General features: G+C 44.1%; 1 protein-coding gene across 11 annotated transcripts in view; it reads left to right on the forward strand.

Moving 5' to 3' along the window:
• Ttc7b (tetratricopeptide repeat domain 7B) overlaps positions 1-19,746 on the forward strand; it is a 219,320-nt gene that overhangs the window by 43,792 nt on the left and 155,782 nt on the right. For all 11 annotated transcript variants that reach the window (XM_076921409.1, XM_076921413.1, XM_076921419.1 and 8 more), the window contains one exon: positions 18,526-18,656. In XM_076921409.1, the coding sequence (XP_076777524.1) occupies positions 18,526-18,656 (131 nt within the window). The remainder of the gene's footprint in view (positions 1-18,525; positions 18,657-19,746) is intronic.

The following is a 19,746-nucleotide window of genomic DNA, read 5'->3' on the forward strand; positions in this document are numbered from 1 at the left end:
TTTTGGCTGTTTTTAGCTGGTTCCAGTTTCAGGATTGACAGCTTTGCAAATATTCTGCATTTCATCCTTCAGTGATAATTTGAACAGTGGTTTGCCCATGTTTAAAAGCAGACTCAGTACACATCATAGTCAAAGCTGACAGCACTTTCTGTACATGCAGTTGATTGACAGTGTCAGTCTAGTGGACAAATTCTGCATCTTCTCTTGCCAGGAAGCTGCCAACTATTGGCAGGCTTTAAGGATGAAGACTGGCTTGAATGAGTGTATAAGTAAGAATCTTTTTGCACAAGGCGGAGAATAGCTAGGACAGAATTTAAGAAGACTAGATAGGAAGGAATTAAAGACTGGAGGGAAGGAGACTTGTAGGAGGGTGTGAACTGGCTCTGGGCTCTTCCTTCCTCCCTGTTCTGTCCCTCAGAGGCTTTCACTTCTGCAGGCTATTTCTCAGGGCTAGTCAGTTGATTTGTGCCTGGCTTTGGCCACCAGAAGGCACTGCTGGAAGGCATTGGGTAGGATGAGAGAAAAGTCAGTATGTCCGGTTCCTGACAAACGAAATGTCCCTCTCTGTGTAACTCCCACACAATGACCCCAGCTTCTGGGCCCTTTCAACTCCACCTCCTCCCTGGCTTTTCCAGCTTTTGTGATGGCAGCAGCTTCCTGCTGACGCTAGATTCCAGGGTGGGTGGGTAACCATGTTACTTTTCTTCTTCATCTTTCATCTCTTATGCAGACAGTTCCAAGCATTAAATTCCTTTCATTTCAAAGACTAGCATGCTTCCTCACTGGTCCTAGCTGATTTCAGCGGTAGAGCCACAGCCTAGTTTCCAAGTACAGAGGGGTGCACCAAGGCCAGGGCAGACGTGTCAGAACTGGGAGGTGTCTGAAAGAGAAGCGGCAGGTAGTGGGGACAAGCTGTATGTGAGGGGCTAGTGAGACAAGCGAGATTGGGAAGAGTAAAGGTAGCTTCAGGCCCCTGGGCAGGAACAGCTGAAGCAGCAGAGCCTCACAGGAGGAGGGTTTCCCTGGGCCTTAAGGAAGCTAAGAGCCTGGAGCTGAAGTGATGAATTCTGATCCCCTGGGGGTGCTGTCCTGGGAATCTGCTCAGCCTAAAAGGGTCTTTAGGGTACTAGTTTATTGGTCAGGATTGAAGGATTCTCTGCATATAAACTGGGGTGGATGGAACTCACTGTGGAGGACCACAGCAAGGGAGGAGAACAAGGATGATCTTGGTGTTCCCGGTGGTGACAGGGTTATCTGTAGATAAGGTGCTCTGTGGAGCTCTGGTCTCAGGAAAGAGGGGTCTGAGTGACATGGAACTTTCTGCTGTGTATTTCCTATTGTGGCAGGTGATGTTCACATATGATGAAGGCAGCAGCTAGACAGCAACCTGAGTGTCAGGACAAGTCAAGCTGAAATTAAAAATGGACCATGGGAAAATCCACAGTAAAGTAAGAGTTTTCCTATGCTCACAGCTTGGGTTCTCAGTGAGTTTTCTGCTAAATGTAGGCACATTTTTTCCTTCCAGAGCTGTGGACAGCTCCCAGATGGCCAGGCTAGCCACATATCCTGCTGTGTCCTACCCACCCTCTTCTCCAGGCTGCCTGCCCGCCCACTCACCTGCCCTTGCCTCTTCCAGGCCCACTCCCTAACTAGGTTTGTCTTCTTCCAGCTTGACGCTATTCTCTTGTTCCTTAGCTGGGTCCACCCTCAGTGACACTGTTGTTGCATGCAGACCCTATCCTCCTTCTGCTGATTCCCACCTCTATTTATAGTTTGCACAGTCTAGTTTGGCACTGGGCTTTGGTTTAATCATTTCACTTCCGCCACTTGCCTTTCCATAACTAGACTATATAATTAATTAATTCATGGAATTAGCAAATACACAGGCACATGGTCTAGGCTGGGCATTGAAGCTGTGCCATGTCTATGCTGCTTACTTTGCCTCTGTGTACTAGAACAGGCTGCCTGCACAAAATTGTTTGTTAAAGCTTTGCCCTGGCATGCAGGGTACACAACTGGTGGTGAACTCTACTCGGATAGACACTGGTTGTTGTTGTTAAGTCAGAAGAGAGGGATTTTCAGTGTGTCTGAAATCCTGCCTATTTTAGATGAATATAGATGTGGTCAAGGGCATGCTTTGAAACACATAATCTTGTTTGTAGCTCCTCTCCTGCTGACACTCACCTTTAGGTCTGTGACTGCTCCAATTTGGCTAAAGAGCCTCTGTAATGCAGTTAGCTCTTGCACTGTGGCAGTCAGGTCCCTCCTAGGATCTCCTAGGGGCCTGGACTTGCACAAAGTCTGATATGGGCTATCACCTGGCCTGGCTTTTGTGTTTTGACTAATTGGATCTCGAGCGCAGGCCTCCTAATCTCCTGTGGTTGCCAAACCATGTCTAGTGCTCGTTTTCTTCCCCCACATAGTCATGATGCTTTGGAAATGAAGAAGAAGAAGAAAACACACACACCCATATTTGGGAAGCTCTAAGCTCTCTTGGGGGCAGGAGCAGAGTACAGACTGTTCTGTAAAAAGCGAGGTGTTGCAGTGTGGCATAGGGTGTGCTGTCCGTAGTGGGTTGGGGAGAGCACAGAGCAGGGGGAGCAGGAAGCCGACCTCCACTTTGGCTGGATGTCCCAGCTTTGAGCCTTGCTCAGTACCCATCGAGGTGGTAACTTCTGTGCAGAGAGGCCTCAGGTTACATAGGGACTACTGGATACTGGGTCTGGGATGTAGTACTAAATTATTGGTGATGATTATAGCTTGTAAATCATCCTAAACATGTCCTAAGCGCTTACCCCTTACTCCCCTTGATCCTTGCTACCCTAGAGACAAGCATGGATAGTGTCCCTGTTTAAGAGACCTGGTGGGCAGATCCATCACTCCACTCCATCACTGTTGTGTCACCGTGAGATTGCACACCCTGAGTGACAGAGGTGGATCCTGGTTGAGGTGCTTTGAACACCAACTCTTAGAACCAGTGTAGATCCTACAGGAGGTTATGGACAAACAGCCTTTACTAAACAGCTTAGCCAGCCTCAGACTTTTTTGTTTAAGGATATCCGGGACACTTTGGAGTTCTGGACACGTTAAAAATCTAGAGCCCAGAATTATATAGCAAGATGATAAACCAAAAGCTTTGCCTTGGGGCTACATCTGTCAGGATCAGTACTTTTTGCAGGGGTCAGAGGTCGTTCTGCAGTAGGTGGGCAGCTGCCACCAGGGGTCGCAGGAGCCCCGTCAAGACCCAGACAGGAACCACTGTGGCGCATGTGCAGTTGCTCCTTTCCAGGTGCCTCTCACACCTTACTTCAATTATCTGTTTGTCATTTGTGTCTTAATACCTTATAGTCCCTATCCTGCCACAAGGTAGGCTGACTTAGTGTCCCTACAGGCTGAGTTGGCATTTGCAGTCTCGGAGACTGGGATCATTGTGTTATTAAACTGGAGTTCAGAGACGCAAGGAGAAAATTGAGCTGTTTGGGCTTCTCTGTTAAACTGAACTTAGTGAGGAGGGTCCAGGAACTCCCTGCACTCCTAGGAGGAAGAGCCACAGCCTGTCTATGTTCATCGGGTCACATCCAGGCTTATCAGCCTGTCATGAGTGCCTGGGACAGCTTTAGCAGAGACTGAGTTTACACAGGGACCTTTGAAAAGGGAAAGGAAGCTTGTGTCTGGGTACCAGAGCGTTAACTGGAGTTGTGCCCTGTATCCCCCTGGGTGAAAAGTCCATAGCAGTAAGAATGCCTGTGTGGAAGCTCAAGGGTTTCCTGACAGGGTCTTTGAAGTCACAGAATCATGTCTTAAGCTTTAGGAATTGCGTGTTTGCAAATGAGCATGACCTTCTAGGTGAACTGTAGAACAAGACCATTTCTCTGATCTTTTGGGGGTCTGTGTCCCAAGTAGCCACTGAAATAGAGAGCTCAGGAATCAGGGAAGGCCCTGCTGAGACCCTATGAGACCCTGGACACAGCCTCAACTCCCCCTGTGCTTATGTTTCCCTGTTTCTAGAGAGAGAGCAGGAGACTATAGAAGCCCCATTGCTTTTCTTTGAGAATGCTTTCTGCATTTGAAGCTTTGAGCTCACTCTGGGTGGTGAGGGGGAAAGTAGTTTTCTAGATAAGTCAGTGTGTGGTGGGAATGGATGTCAGAAGTAGGTCACGGCAGAGCTTCTGTGTGCCAGTTTTGCTACGGTATAAGGGAAGCTCAGGCTACAGGGACTAGGGCTTGTGTGTGGGTTGGGGGTGGGGGAGGTTGCTGTCTGGCCTTGATGGAGTGCTGCTAGCAAACTGTACATCTCCTTTGATCTCCCCACCTTTTCTATTCTAGAGGTCACGATTGTGCTGTGGCAGGAGGCTGCATGCTCTATGGAATGGGCCATGCATCTCGGGTTGCTGGCCAGGGCTTCCTGTTTATATTTAGATGCTGTAAGAAGAGCAAGTCCTTTTACTGCTGTTGACCCACATTCATGTTCTATGTTGTTTGTGTTGGTAGACTTCTCTCACTGGTCTTCCTTTTGGAGGCAGTAGGAATTCAGAGAGTCCATAGAAGGCTCTAAGACAGAGCTGTAAGTGAAAGTCTGCAGAGGTGTCTATCCTGAATTATTTTTAAAACTTTAAAATGTATGTAAGTTTGTTTATTTAAAACACAAAGACTGTGTGTGCACGTAGAGTGGGGAGGTCAGGACAATTTGCAGGAGTCCATTCTCTCCTTCTGCCACAGAGATTCCAGGGATCAAGCTCAGGTTACCAGGCTTAGTCTTGGGTGCCTTTTCTGGTTGGCCATCTTACCTGCCCTGTCCCAAGTTCTTCAGGGACACTCTGTCTGTCACATTTGCTGCTGACTTTTTTTTTTTTTTTTTTTTTTTTTACATTATTTGAAGACTAGCTCCTTCATTCTCTACAAGTGGCTGTTCTGAGAAGTCCATCCAAGCTAGGGCACCATGTCTAGTTGCTGCTCACTGGGGTTCCATGCAGTGAGGCAAGGACAGTTGTTTGTGTCCCCTGATCACTGTCATCCTTGCTGTAGTCGGATGGGCAGGGGTTCTATTTTGTACTGCAGATTCCTAGTGTGATGCATCTTTTCTTCTCTGGGAGCAAATGAGCCAAGACCACAGTGACACAGCATCACCCTTGGGATCGGGGTCTGGGTGTCTGTGCTAATGGGGATGAGCTCTGAGGAGCTGGAATGCGGTGGATGGTTGCTTTCAGCTTGAGACTTTCCTGTATTTTTAGATACCTCCAAAAAAAAAAAAAAAAAAAAAAAAAGGAAGAGAATTGTCATTGGTACCAGGAAGATGCCTGCTAATGAAGGTAGTGACTATTTGCTCAGTGTTTCTAACACCAGGCCCTAGCACTGTCACCGCCACATGTCACTGCACATTTTCGTAACAAGGAGGAAGAGGCTCCAGGATGTTAGACAGCGTGCTCCTGACTCACAGGGTAATCGTGCTAAGAAGCAAGGGTTCAAAGCCAGATGTCTACTCAGAGTCCACCTCCCCCCTTTTACTTCAGTATTTCTCCCAGCAGATTATAGTTAGGTAGGTGTGATTTTTTTTTTTTTCAAACAAAGCTTAAAAATAGCACAACAGAAAAGCGTTGCCCAACACGATCCACTAGTTCCATGTCTTGCTCTGTAGCCAAGAAAACTGAAGCATAGGCTCTGATGAGAGGCAGGGCATGAAGGTTTGTGGCCGACTTCCCAGCTATACAAGATGTAGGAAAACTCCAAAGTTCAGCAATCTATTAATGGATTAAAAAAAAATGCAGCATTTCTTCCCAGTGGAATATTATTTGGCATTCAAAAGGAATAAGGTTTTGAAAATAAATAATAGTAGCCATACACTATTATACCAAGTGCAGCTTGTGAATGGCTAATCTTATGTCTGTGCACTTCTTCAGTTTAAAAAGCAAGAAAGCTCGAATACTTGTTAAATAACTGTGAACCTTGAAAACATTTTACTAAATCTAGCCAGACATGGAAGATCACACCTTACATGACTCTGTTTTATGAGCTGCCTAGAAACAGCCAATCCATCAAAGCAGAAAGTGAATGAGTGGTCTTCAGGGTCTGAGGGAAGGGGCATGGGAAGGGACTGCTGAGGGGGCTTCTTTCTGGAGCGATGAAAAGGTTCTGGAGCTAGCTGGCAATATTCCACTGAGTTATACACTGTAATAGTTTAGTAGTCTTTGGGCAGTATCTCAGTAAAGCTGTTGTTTAAAAATAGATAAAATAAGAGAAAATTCATATAATTTTCCCATTTGGAGTCTTTCCAGCTGTTACCTGAAGGCAATAGTGAATTCTCCCACTTGGGGTCTTTCCAGCTGTTACCTGAAGGCAATAGTTTATCACATCATTTGGCATTTCTTTTCTTTTTTGTCAAGACAAGGTTTCTCTGTGTAGCCCTGGCTGACCTGAATCTCGCTCTGTATACCAGGCTGGCCTCGAACTCACAGCAGTCTGTCTGCCTCTGACTCTTATTTAGCAATCAGCCATGTGCAATGAGCCAAGGAGCCTGGTTTCACAGGTATAATAGCCCTGGCTATTATAGCTGTGGGCTAATGCATAGTGGCATTACAGAGTGTAATGCAGTGCCAGAGAACTACAGCTGTGGAATCAGACTGGCTGGCTGGATCCCAGCTCAGCCCTTTTGCGTCATCTTAGGTGAGTTACTTTACAGCTCCAGGCCCAGGCCCTCTGTCATGAAGCTCTCAGATAATTGGCAAGTAGCTTTCAACACCTGTTATTATTGCTATATGTTAAATACAGGTTGAAATATGGTCATTAAATGGAGTCTTTAAAGGTGTAAATTCAAATCACAGGCTCTCATTTCATGAGTATTTCAGATTGAATTAGCATCTCATTTGCTTACAGAATTATAGAGTGAGAGGAAACAGTCACTGAAAGTGTTTACTCTGGCAGGTAAATGTCAATCCAGAATTGGCTTCACTTCTGAGGGTATGTGTGTCTGTGTGTGCCTGTGTGTGCACACATGTATTTAACTCCTAAGAAGGCTATGCTGAGCCTAAAAGGAAAACAATTCACAGTGGTCCCCAAAGGGGCCTCCATGGCTTTCATCCAGGAGCCACTTAAAGTCATAGAAGTTGTGGGTTTACAGAGGCCTCATGGGAAGCTGGAGCAGCTTCCCCCAACCCCCTTCATTCTCAGCATTCGGTGACTCCCTTGGCATCTCCTCTCTCCAAACCCTGCCTACCTCATCCTCTAGTAGACTGTGCACACCTGATGCCTGTGGGAATCTGAGAGTATAAACACAGATCACAAGCTTAGTAACCCTAGGCTGCCTCACTATCGCTTTGTATCGTGAGTCTTGGGCTCTTCCTGAGTCTCCTTTTAGCTTTGGAACTTGAGATCCCTAAACATTGTCTTACTGCCTTTGAAGCCTACACCATGGTTATCAGAGATATGAGATTATATTGAGGTTTGGTACATCCAGTTACAGACTCCCCCATAGTCCTGTTCCAGCAAGGCCTCAGGATGTGCTTTTCCTGTGTCTGACTTCTGGAGCTGTGGTTAAGATGAATGGGAAAACAAGGGCAGTGCTGTAGTTCACAGGGCCTCTTGTAACACTGACAGCTTTATCACATTGTGTAACTGTGAGAGGTTGTTACCCTGTTCATTGTAACACTGATAGCTTTGTCACATCGTAGAACTGTGAGAACTGTTATTTTGTTCATTTCTATGTGACTTTTCAGAATCAAAATGTCACCGGGCACTGGTGGCACATGCCTTTAATCCCAGCACTTGGGAGGCAGAAGCAGGTGGATCTCTCTGAGTTCGAGGCCAGCCTGGTCTACAGGGTAAGTTCCAGGATGGCCAACACTACACAGAGAAACCCTGTCTCAAAAAAAAACAAAAAACCCAAAACAAAACCAAAACAAACTAAACAAACAGAATCAAAATATCTGTTAGGCTGTTCCTCTCTGTAGCACAAGTTAGTGTCTCAATCGTTCATAGAACAGACAAGTACTAGGGGGACTGGTGGTCCTGGGATTGCCCAAGGTGGGGCAGCTCTTGATATGAGAGAAAATCAGCTCTGGACTTTGATTCATAAGATTCCATTTGAGACATTTTTATTGCCTTGCTGGGGTTGGACACTGAGTTCATTGCTGTTAGCAGCAGCTCAGTAAAAGATATTGTCAGAGAGCTATGTAGTTACAGGGATCAAGGGCCAAAGCATGGTGGCTTGATCACTTATTAGCTATTAAGTCCTAAATCCAATCACGTCTACAAGATCTTTGAGCATCTTCCTTGAAGGCTGGCTGTAGGGATCAGAAACTGCACATCAAACCCCAGGCATAGTGCTAGGTGCCGAGAAATGCCTATCTAAATAAACTTGGATTAGTGTGATCCATCTTCTACCCAGGGAGAGCTGAAGGCTCTTAAATGTAGCCAGGCATGGAAGAATTCTGTAGTCCTACTTGAAGAGAGCAGTACAGAGGCTGCACACGTTATGGAGGCTCCCTGCCTGCTTCTCAGCAGTCCAGCATCCTGTCCCACAGTGGCCTCCTCTTGGTCTTGTGACCCCGAGTAGTACTCAGCTTTCAACACTGTACCCTGGATGGTCTGGGAATGGTGTGACCCCAGAGCAGGGCTTCCACTCCAACACCTAGGCTGTCTTGCAGTGTCCATTCTGACTGCTGCACAGCATGTGGACAAGTCACTTAACTTCTGAGGCTTCCTTTCTCCATATGTTTAGGATACAGATAGTACCTACTGGGTGTCGGTAAGTAGCCAGTGTGTGTGAAAGAGCTATGAGAGTAAAGGGAGTACAATCCAAATGATTTTTATCATCATTAGTTCATTGAAAATGTGTTAGCCTTCACACAAGGACCTGCCAGATACTAATCCCCCTGTGGAAACTTTGCCCAGCAGCAGGGAGATGGACCATAGGCTGGGTATGTGGATAGTCTGCATGTTTGAAACAGCAGTGTGGCCAGCCTTATTTATCACTTTAAGCCTTGCCTTGGTTGTCAAATAGCATTTTGGTATGGCTTACTGTGGCTTGAGAGTATCTCCAAAAAGGTTTGTGTGCTGTTTCCCAGGGTGGTAATGTTGATTGAACCTCAAGAAGTGGGAGCCAGAGGAAAATGGTTAGATCCTTGGACACCATCCTTGGAAGGTGTTGATGTATATCTTAGGGGACCTTGGTTTCTATAAAAGTGTGTTGTTAAATAGAATGCACTTGATCCTTCTTGCTTCTTGTCCCTCCATGACATTTTTCTTCTTGCACATGCTCCCACCATGATTCTGCCCACCTTGTTGTGATGTAGTTAGAAGTACTTCTCATCAGAGCTAAGAAGATACTATCACTGTTATTGAACCTCTGGCTAAATAGACAGCTTTTCTGTACAGCACCTAGTCTCTGACATTCAGCTGTAGCAATAGAGAGCATACACACTAAGTTTTTACCCTTTGGTATATAGAGGGAGATATTACCGAGATCTTACTGAGGTATTAGTATTGTACAAGCTATTTAGCAAGTCTGGTTTTTATTATTTTTTAATTGTGTATTCTCTAGGAGGGAAAAAGAAAGTCACTAAAAAACTTCTAAACCGACAAGGCCCCATCTTGGATGTTAATGGGAGACAATTTGGGCCTTGACCTCAGGGCTTTGCCTCTCAGACAGTGTTGATGTGATCCCAGGCTTGAGAATTTATGTACCAATCCAGAGGCCCAGATTTTGATAGAGAAATAAATATTCTGGAACTGAGTTGTGCAGAGATGGATTTGGTATGCTAAGTTAGGATTCTGCCTGCACTTTGATACATGTCCTCCGGCATGTAAAATGAAAGGCAGTGTGGGGGTAGGGAGAAACAGCAGTTGGGAGAAACAACAGGAGGCACCATGAGGGCCTTCTGCCCAAGACTCATTACTGTGAAGTCACTTGTAGCCCACCCTTAAGTGTGACACATTTGCTACTTAGGACTTGAGCAGGCCCAGAGCTCTGTACCTAGTGTGTAGTGAGGGCAGATGGTATAGCCAGTGTAAACATCCTTACTAGCCATGCATGAGTGAGGGTTGTAGACTCAGAGCACTGGCTCTGGCTTTTTAGAACCTAGTAAAATACGAGGATAATCAAGTTGTGCTGAATAGACTTGATTTTTCTTTGATTCAGGGGCCTTGGCATACTGTGAATACCTTGGTCATCGCCATGGCATTAGTGGTCACAGTCCTGCCTGCAGGAGCACAGTGACAATGAGCGGAGCCATTTTGTTGTTGTTGTTGTTGTTGTTGTTGTTGTTGAGCTTTTGACATACTCTGGAGGGTAAGTTTTTCTTGTATTAAACTGCTGGTTTTGGCTCTAATGCTGTTTGGTCGCTTCTTATCCTAGAGGAAAGCAGACTATGAAAGAGTCTTTTTTTTTTCTCTTGGTGGTTTTAAATTTTGTTCTAGTGAATGTTTAAAAAATGTTTAAAAAACATTAGGAAGCTGCAACCAAGCACTTGCTTTTAAGTAATTCTGGAGCTGTTATGATAAATGAAGAGTATATTCTTTTTTTTTTTTTTAAATCACATGTTGTCTTAAAAAATGTTAAAATATTATAGCAGGGTTCATACTGGAAGAGACTACTTGATGGTTTGGACTAAATACTAAAATAAATAACTACTAAAATCTAGAATTTGTGGAAATTAAATTAAGTGTTAGAACTGTATTCTTTGTGTTTAGAAAGCTCAACAGAGACATGAAAGATAAAAATAGACTCATCAAATTCTCCCGGATGGAATTGATCAAATTTGATATAAAAAATAAAATGGATGTGATTTGTACAAAGTAGATATTGCAAAAGAGAATATTAGTGAATTTGAAGACAAAGCAATAAAAATTATCTAAATTACAGAGAGGGATTTTTTTTTTAAAGTGGAAAGAAGATACATTATAGTTCTTGTCCTACTTAGCTTTAACTATCAATTTGACACAGCCCACAGTCACCTAAGAAAGGACAGTTGAAGAGGTTACTCAGACCAGATTGGTCTGTGGGCATCTCTGTGAGGGGTTGTCCTGATGACGTAGCCTGGCCCAGCCCATTGTGGGTGGCACTGTTTCCCAGGCAGGTGGTCCTGGCTGTGTGAGAAAGAGCAAACAAACCAGCAGCACTCCTCCATAATCCCACTTCAAGTTCAGCTTGAGTCCCTGCCCTGATTCCCCTCAATATTTGATTGTGGAATGGAGGCATAGGTCAAGTAAACCCTTTACTCTCCTGGGCTGGTTTTGGTCAGGGTGCTTTCTTTACAGCAAAGAGGTCAAAGTAGAATGTATCTAAACCATATGGTAATACTAGGTGACTTGATACATATGTAATTAAAAAAACTAGGGAAGGAAATTGGGAACATGAAAATTTTGCTTTTATCTTTGTATATATGTAATCCATATGTTGGTGTGTGTGTGTGTGTGTGTGCAGGCATGTGCTTACTACAGGGCACATGTAGAAGTTTGAGAACAACCTTGGATGTTGGTTCTTGTCTCCCACCTTGTTTGAGGCTGGGTCTCTCATTTTTCCGATGCATATACCAGGGAGCTGGCCAGCAAGCCTTTGGGGATTTTCCTGCCTCTGCTCTTCACAGCCTCATAGGAATGCTGGGATTAAAGGCAAATGCTGTCACATTTGTCTTTGTTTCCGTTCTGGACATCTGAACTCGGGATCATGGCAAGTACTTTACCCACTAAACCATCCCTGCAGCCAACATAAACATTTGTAAAAGAAATAATGGCTAAACACTTTTTAGTTTTTTACAAAACTATAAACACTGGTTTCTAGGATTCTTGGTGAAGCTCAAGTACTTTGTAATACAAACTGCTCACAGCCAGTGATAAAGTCGTAAGACAGCTAGAAAAAGAGATCCACATAAGAACAAACAGAAGAGTGGGAAACAGGGTTCTTGTCAGGAGACACACAAGTGAGATTTCAGTAGAGCAGTGTCTTTAGAGGAAGACTAGGAGGAGAAAGCAAACCGCCCACCTTTAGTTCCCTTTTAGTGAAATCTCCAGCAGTGGAGATCAGACACAACATGTCCTGGGCATAATGCAGCTAAGAGACCTGTAATCGTAGGACCGTAAGACCAAATATATTAAAGGGGTTGCTGTGGGCAGAAGAAAATGACCCTTAAAGGAAGTATGAATCAACACAGATGAATGTTTAGCAGGGAGAGCACAGCTGTTTCACTGAAAATAGAGAAACACATTTCTCTAAAATATAACTGACTACTTAATAAAAATAATAACTACACAAGATAGGGTTTACACCCTGCATAAAAGTAACATGTATACAGTAAACAAATACAGTAAACAAAGGGGCAGGTGAAAGCATGCAGTTGTAACGGTTGTTTACAGTATGTGAAGTTATTTGAAGCAGATCATAACAGGTTAAGACCAAAAGCAACAAACACATTTTGATAGTATGTTAGCAAGTAAGAGAAATAAACACCAGCCAAACAGAAGGCAGAAAAGAGGAAGAAAACACAACACAGAGGCATGTGTGACAAGTACAGTTTCAGTAAATGTCATTGTGGGGATTTGTTTGTTAGGTTGTTGTTCTTGTTGCTGTTTTAAGGTAGAATTTCACTGTGTAGCTCAGGCCTACACAGAGTACTGGAGATGACCATGTTTGACTAAATGTAAATGTTCCAAATACTCAAACCAAAAGATCATCAGAATGGAAAATAAGGAAAGTTTGAATGTTGACTACAGGAAGTATTTAAAATACACTGACAGAGCAGGCCGAGAGGGAAGGGGATGAGAAACCTGCTGTGGCCACACCAACCGTGCGAGACCTGGAGGAGCTGGATTAGATCTGCACAGGTGCTGTTGAGCCAGGAAGTCAATCCATTAAGCATAGTAACAACTCTGAAGTTTATACACCCAGTTGCAGAACTTTGAAATATATAAAGTGAAAGTTGATAAAACTCGCAGAGAAGCAGACAGCTGTATAGTTTGTGCTGTGACCCAGTAAGCCTGTCTCAATCAAAGCTAAAGCAGGAAGACATCTGTAAGTTATAGAGAGAGGCCAGGAGCCAGTGTGCTGATGCGATGGCGTCCCACCTAAGAGCAGAACACATTGTCTTCTAGCACAAGACTGACCAAGAGCAGCTGTATTCTAGGTCAGAAACAAGTGACAAAGTTAGAAGAACTCAACTATGTTCTGTACTGCATGTCAGTGCTCCCCAGGACTATCTTCAGGACATCAGCAGGAAAAGAAATGTCCACGCCTCAGAAAAGCTATCCATGCTTACTGATTATTACAGAAACAGACACAGACTAAAATCAATAAAGCTGAAAGACATGGAAGGAGCGCTTAGGAAAGAGCAGGCTTGAACTTGAATGTGTCCTCTCCTGCCAGAGTCCTGCAGGCAGCCTTCAGTTCTCCCAGCCATGAGTGTGATGTGCTCACAAGGCATCGCGCGAGCATACACAGCTGTCAGTAACAGAAGACAGTTCAGAGACGCGCCATTGGTGCCCATCAATTCTCTAGGAAAGTGCATTTCATCCGGGAAGGAAGCTCTTCAGTTGTATGGAATTAGGCAGCTGGAGGTCTGTTTGCAGAGAACCGTTCAGGCTGCACCTTGCAGCGTGTGTAAGAATGATGGCAGTGTGAATCACATGTGTGTGGTAAATCTTTGTAAACCCGGCTCAGCCCGGTTAAAGAAACATTGAATTTCATCAAAAGTTTGTTTCTGCTATTTACATGTAAAACCAAACCAACCAACCAAAAAGAAACAAAAGGAGAAAGAGGAAGAAAGGAGTCATAGACTGCAGAAATCTAAACACTTATATCTAGAATATACAAAATACTCAAATCAGTAAGAAAATTGGCCACCTTGTAAGTGTGTAAAAGACTTTAGCAGACACTTGACTAAAGAAGATGTGCAGATAATAAATACACGAACAGATGGGTGGTTGGGGTCACTAGTGATGGAAGTATTTCTAAACACAATGAGATGCTCTTTCTTGTCCTCTTTAGGGGTGCTGTTTAAAAGTCAGACAGTAACAATGGCAGCTCTATGGAGAAAGCACCCACACACATTGCTGGACAGATGCAAAAAGGTGAAGCTAGCTTAGAAAAACAGATTGGCAATTAAAAAGTTAAAAAGAAACTTGTTGTGTGATCTAACAGTTCCACCCTAGGTATCTGCTAGAGAATATTAAAAATATTTCTCCACATGAAAACTGTCCATGAATATTTATAGCTACGTTGTTCGTAATAGCCAGAGTGAAAACAACCCACATGTCTATAATTGGCAATTGGATAGAAAATGCAGCCTATCAGTGTGATGGAAAGAAAGCTATGAAAAGAGAAGCAGTGCTTGCTATAACCTGGATAAGCTGGAAGCATGCACGGGAAGAAGTCAGCTCCCATAGGCACATGTAGCACCTGTTGACATGAAGTGTCCAGGAGGAGTAAGCTATGATGGTAGATTGATGCCCTAAAGCTGAGGGAGGGAAGGATGGGAACTGACCTAATCTGAGCAGAAAGCAGCGTTTGAAGATGATGAGAATATTCTAAATTTGAATTGTGATGATACTTATGAAAACCTGTACATTTATGTTTAAAAATTTGAATACATAAAATAGACGAATTTTACTTCATGTATATTATGCCTCACTAGTGATATCAGAATGGTATATAGTAATCAAGATAGCATAATATTGGCAAAAGATCAGGTACATTAATAGAACAGAGCAGGGCTAAAAGATAGATCTGTCCAACCGCGTCGGCTAAAGTTTGACAGAAGAGCAAAGGCAGCTCAGTAGAGAAAGGGTAGTCTTTAACAGTGCTAGGACTACTGAATAGCTATGGTCAGAAAAACAGAGGATTCAAAACCTAGTTATAGATCTTGCAAGTATTATGCCAAATAGATCACAAGTGTTATAGTAAAATGCAAAACTATGGAACTTAGAAGACAGCACAGGAGAAAACTAGGTGATTTTGTGTTTGCCAAGGAGTTACAACATCTAAAGTCCAATCCATGAAAGAGAGGTTGACAAAATTAGAATGTATTAAAGTTAAAATGTTCCGAGGAAGATGCCAGTAAAGAAATGAAAAGAGAAGTGGTCGGCTTGGAGGGCTGGTGAGTGGCTTAACTGGTAAAGCGCTGGCCATGCAAGCATTCGGATCCGAACACAGAGCCCTGGCCCACACATAAAAGCCTGGCAAATGCTTACAATGTCAGCACTAAGGAACTTGAGATAGGAGGGTCCTTGGGGCATGCTGGCCTGCCAGTCTAGCCTAATTGGCAAGCTCCAGGTTCATTGAGAAACACTGTCTCAAAAAGTGATGTAAGAGATAGAAAAAGACACCTGACTTTGAATTCTGCCTGCCTTGACACATGAAGACTCATCTACACACAGATGCACATATCTGTGAATACATTCTACAGACGTCATAGATTTTGGAAAAGTATGTACAATATAAATATTTATTATATAAAGGGCTTCCATTTGAAACATATGGGAAATACTTAAAACTCAACACTGAAATACCCCAAATATCTCCTAAATACCCCAGTTGAAAAAGAGCACAAAATTTAACCAGGCACCACTTTAAATAAGACATGCAGGTGGCAAATAAGTGTGAGAAAGTCCTTGACACAAGTCATCAGGGAAGTGTAGATTAATACAAGAGTGAGATAGCCCTGCACACCTACCTGTCTGGCTAACAACTCCAGTCATCACTAAGTGCTGGGCATGAGAAGAGCAATAGAAACTCACTCAGCCCTGTGGGTGCACAGACTCTTGATCTTAGTCAAAGAGGGAGAAGAGGGTGGGGCCATTTCTTCCAAGGTTGTAACCAGCATAATCTTGTATGTGATCTAGAAGTTGCACATCTTGGTAGGTACTAAATTAAGTTAAAACTTATGTCTCTAAAAAAATCCTGACAAGCATGTTTATAACTACTCCAATAGCAAAAACTAAGCAGTGAAGCAAACTATTCAGTAGACAGGTAGGTAAGTGCACTATTGGTTAGCAAGAGAAAGAAGTGAGCCAGCAAACCATGAAAAGACATAAAGGGACCTTCAGTGTGTATTGCTGCTGGAGAGAAGCCAGGCTATAAAGTCTGTGGGCTTCCTGATTCCAACTGTATAATGTTCTTGGATAAAGCAATCCTTAGAGACTGGAAGCTTAGTGGTTTCCAGGACTGGGATGAATAGGTGGGCACTGAACATTTTTAAGGTGGTACATTTTGTTATGCAACAATGGTAGATACGTGACATCATACATTTGTCACAATTCATGTATAATTTAAAGAGTAACACAGCTATGGACTTTTATTAATGAAAAAACAGGATCACAAGCCAGCCCTATCATCATGAAGTACTGAGGATGTCTAGTTTATCATAGTCCAACTTTACCTCAGTAAGTCTTTGTTTTAGATTTATTTTATGTGTATGGGTATTTTGTTGGCATGTATATCTATGCACCATGTGTGTGCAGTGACCACAGACAGTATCATATTACCCAAGACTGGGGTTACAGATGGTGATGAGCTGCCATGTGGGTGATGGGTCCTCTGGTAGAGCACCCAGTGCTCTTAATTACTGAGCCATCCTTCTAGCCCTTCAATAAGACTTCTAAAAACCAACAAAGGCTCTGGCTGAGCTACTGTAGTGACAAAACAGTGACTACTGACTCCCAGGATACTATGCTGACTGCTGGCTCCCTGTGAATAAAGGTGGTCCTTCTCCTTACGCAGCCTTGTGCTCTCCTGTGGCTGTTTACAGCCTAGGGGCATTCATACTGTGCCGAGAGCAACTTGAATGATGCCCTTTTTCAAGAAGATGCAGATGGGGTTTTAGATTTTTTTTTATTCTGATACTTAGTGTGTCTACTTCCTTCTGTGGAGTAGAGTTTACTTTGAATATTAGTACCTAACTATGTATGTATGTATGTATGTATGTATGTATGTATGTATGTATGTATGTCATGTATAATGATATATGCCAGCCAGGAGACTAAAGACCTATTAACTGTCTGATTTGGGGCATATTACTTTATCATGACAGGTCTCCACTTCTTAGCTGTAAAAGAGAATTGATCTTTCTGGTCCCTTCCTATTCCAGACTCAGTCTTGTAAATGAGCTGGAATGCATATCATGTCATAGGACACGTGAAGCAGCAGAAATTTCATGTGAACATCTTCTCCTCTGCCCTCCACTGTGTCTGTCTGTCTCTCTGCCTTTGGTGGGTAGAAACTGAGTCTGATTTCTCTGAGAGTTGAAGGTCAGTTGGCATGGGGGTCAAGAAGTGTCTTTCATCCTCACATTGTTATTTTTTTCAGCCTTTCATGCTTTTGTACATCTTAGTTCTGAACTCTACCCTAGCAGAGAGTTTGCCCCATCTATAACAAAAATGCCTTCAGCGTTCTGGGGTTTCTCTTGGTCCAGAACTGAGAAGTGAGCCATGCGTTCTAATTATTCCTAAGCTCATAGGCCCAAGTGTTGGTCCTAATGTAATAAGATTCCCCTAGTTTCTAAGTAATGCTCCCTCAGAGCATTGAAAACTTATCTCAAGGCATACCCCAGTGACCTAAAGACTTCTCACTAGCTGCCACCTCTTAAAAGATTCCACATTTTCCCCATAGCACCACTCTGGGGGGCAAACTTTTAACTAAAGGTCTTTGGGGACATGTAAGATCTAAACTAGAGTTGACAGACTTGCTTATTCTTAAAAATTGTTGAAAAGCTTTGGCCGTAGTTGAGCGAGTGTCTTTGTATTAATTGGGACTATCCTGGGACAGGGTCAGTAGGAGATAAGACCTTTAGTTGACTGCTAGAACCCCCAAGGGAGCTGCTGGCATATTTTCTGTCGAGTCTGGAGTCCCGGGAACCTGAAGGTCTATGGCATAGGTTTCAGTCAGTCAGCTGGCAGGCCGCAAACAAGAGAAGCCAGTGCTTCAGTTCAGGCAGGGAAAGACTGTGCTTTTCTCTCTCCTAGCTGATTGGATGAGGCCTGCCCACTTAGGGAAGGCAACCTGCTTACTCAGTTTACCAGCCCAAGTGTAAGTCTCGTCCAGAAAAACACCCAGAGTGTTTGTCCAGATGCCCTAGCACCCCATTGCCTGGCCATGCTGATATATAAAAATGACCACCATACTCTTCAGGACTGGAAGAGGTCCTGGTGAGGGGCCCTCTCAAGTTCAAGCTGAATGTCAAGGTACAGCAGACTGCATGTGTTGTGAGTGGCCCCGTTCGTCTGCGGCTTTAGATGTTCCTTCTGGGGCGTCATTTTGATGTTCCATTTTGTCTTTAAAAGAGGACAGTCGGGGTGTGCAGTGTCCCATGCCTTTAATTGAGAGGCAGAGAAGCAAGTGGAGCCTTAGTCTACTTGGGGAGTTCCAGAACAGCCAGTATTACATAGCGAGACCCTGTCTCAATGAAAGAAGGACAGAGTTGCGGATCACTTGTATGATAGCCTTTCACAGAGCAGGCCTTTTTGTGGCCCTGTAGATCCAGACTTGGAATAAAGTCTGGATGAAAACTAACTTGTCCAATTCCTGTGTATCTGCTTTGTTCTTAGGACTTTGTTTAGAGAAACTGCCTGTTTCATCCTCTACCAGTAATCTCCATGTGGACCGGGAGCAGGATGTCATCACCTGCTATGAGAAAGCTGGGGACATTGCACTCCTGTACCTCCAGGAGATAGAAAGGGTAAGTAAGAACCATATGTTCATTCCAGCTGATGTCACCCCGTTCCATTACCCACATCAGCTTGTGGGAGCTGTAGCCTACCGCTGAAAAGAAAGCCTTTGGCTTACTTGTCTGCCTCTGGGCACAAGCTCTGCTTGCATTCCTGAGTGTTATAGAGAAAGTAATCATAGGTATGGTATGTATGAAAATAACTGGGTCAGTGTGTATGTGCAGGTGTGGGCTGTCCATACTTCTACCACTGTTGTTCTCCTGGGTTAGGATTCATGCATCTTTGCATGATCTTCACACCAGCAGGTATTTACCCAGGGTTGAGCAGCTTTACCTTGATAGTATGGCAGAGGTCTGCTGGGGCTTTTTAACTAGTCTGTGTGGAGCAGGAGCAGGTTGTGTGTCTCCTGAGACTGTCTACAGAGGACCTGGCAGTCAAGTGTCTGATCTGTGTCAGGGCAAGGAAAATAAGACTGATAAGAATGTCATGGAAGCAGAGACTGAGTAAGCAGAGAAGGCTTGAGGCTGGTTGGGGTCTGGATTGAGACCAGGGATGGGGCCTGGGATGGGGCCAGGGATGGGGTCAGGGATGGGGCCAGGGATGGGGCCAGGGATGGGGCCAGGGATGGGGTCAGGGATGAGGTCAGGGATGGGGTGAAGGATGGGGCCAGGGATGGGGCCAGGGATGGGGTCAGGGATGGGGTGAAGGATGGGGCCAGGGATGAGGTCAGGATGGGCTAGGGATAAGGTTAGGGATGGGGCCAGGGACGACTGGACATCTTACCTGTACAGAAGGATCTCTGTCTTTCTAGCCTGCTCTTTACAGAGTTCCTTCTCAGCGCAGCTTTAGTTTTTCCCCTCTGTAAAAAGCTCATAAAAATAGTCTATCTCATGAAGTTCATGTAAGACATCTGTACGATCATGTGTATAAAGACACTTAGTCTAGGTCTAGGAGCATAGCAGATTCTTGATGTCAGTGGTTTGTAATGACAATAACTCCAAAGTTTCTTCTGTAGTAGTTTCTTAGGCACTAGCCAAAACTAGGCTGTGATCTTAACCTTCTCAGACCCAGATGTAAAACAAACTGTGGGCTTGTTTGAAA

The sequence above is a fragment of the Arvicanthis niloticus genome, chromosome 23 (assembly GCF_011762505.2).
Source record: "Arvicanthis niloticus isolate mArvNil1 chromosome 23, mArvNil1.pat.X, whole genome shotgun sequence".
Classification (NCBI taxonomy): Eukaryota; Metazoa; Chordata; class Mammalia; order Rodentia; family Muridae; genus Arvicanthis; species Arvicanthis niloticus.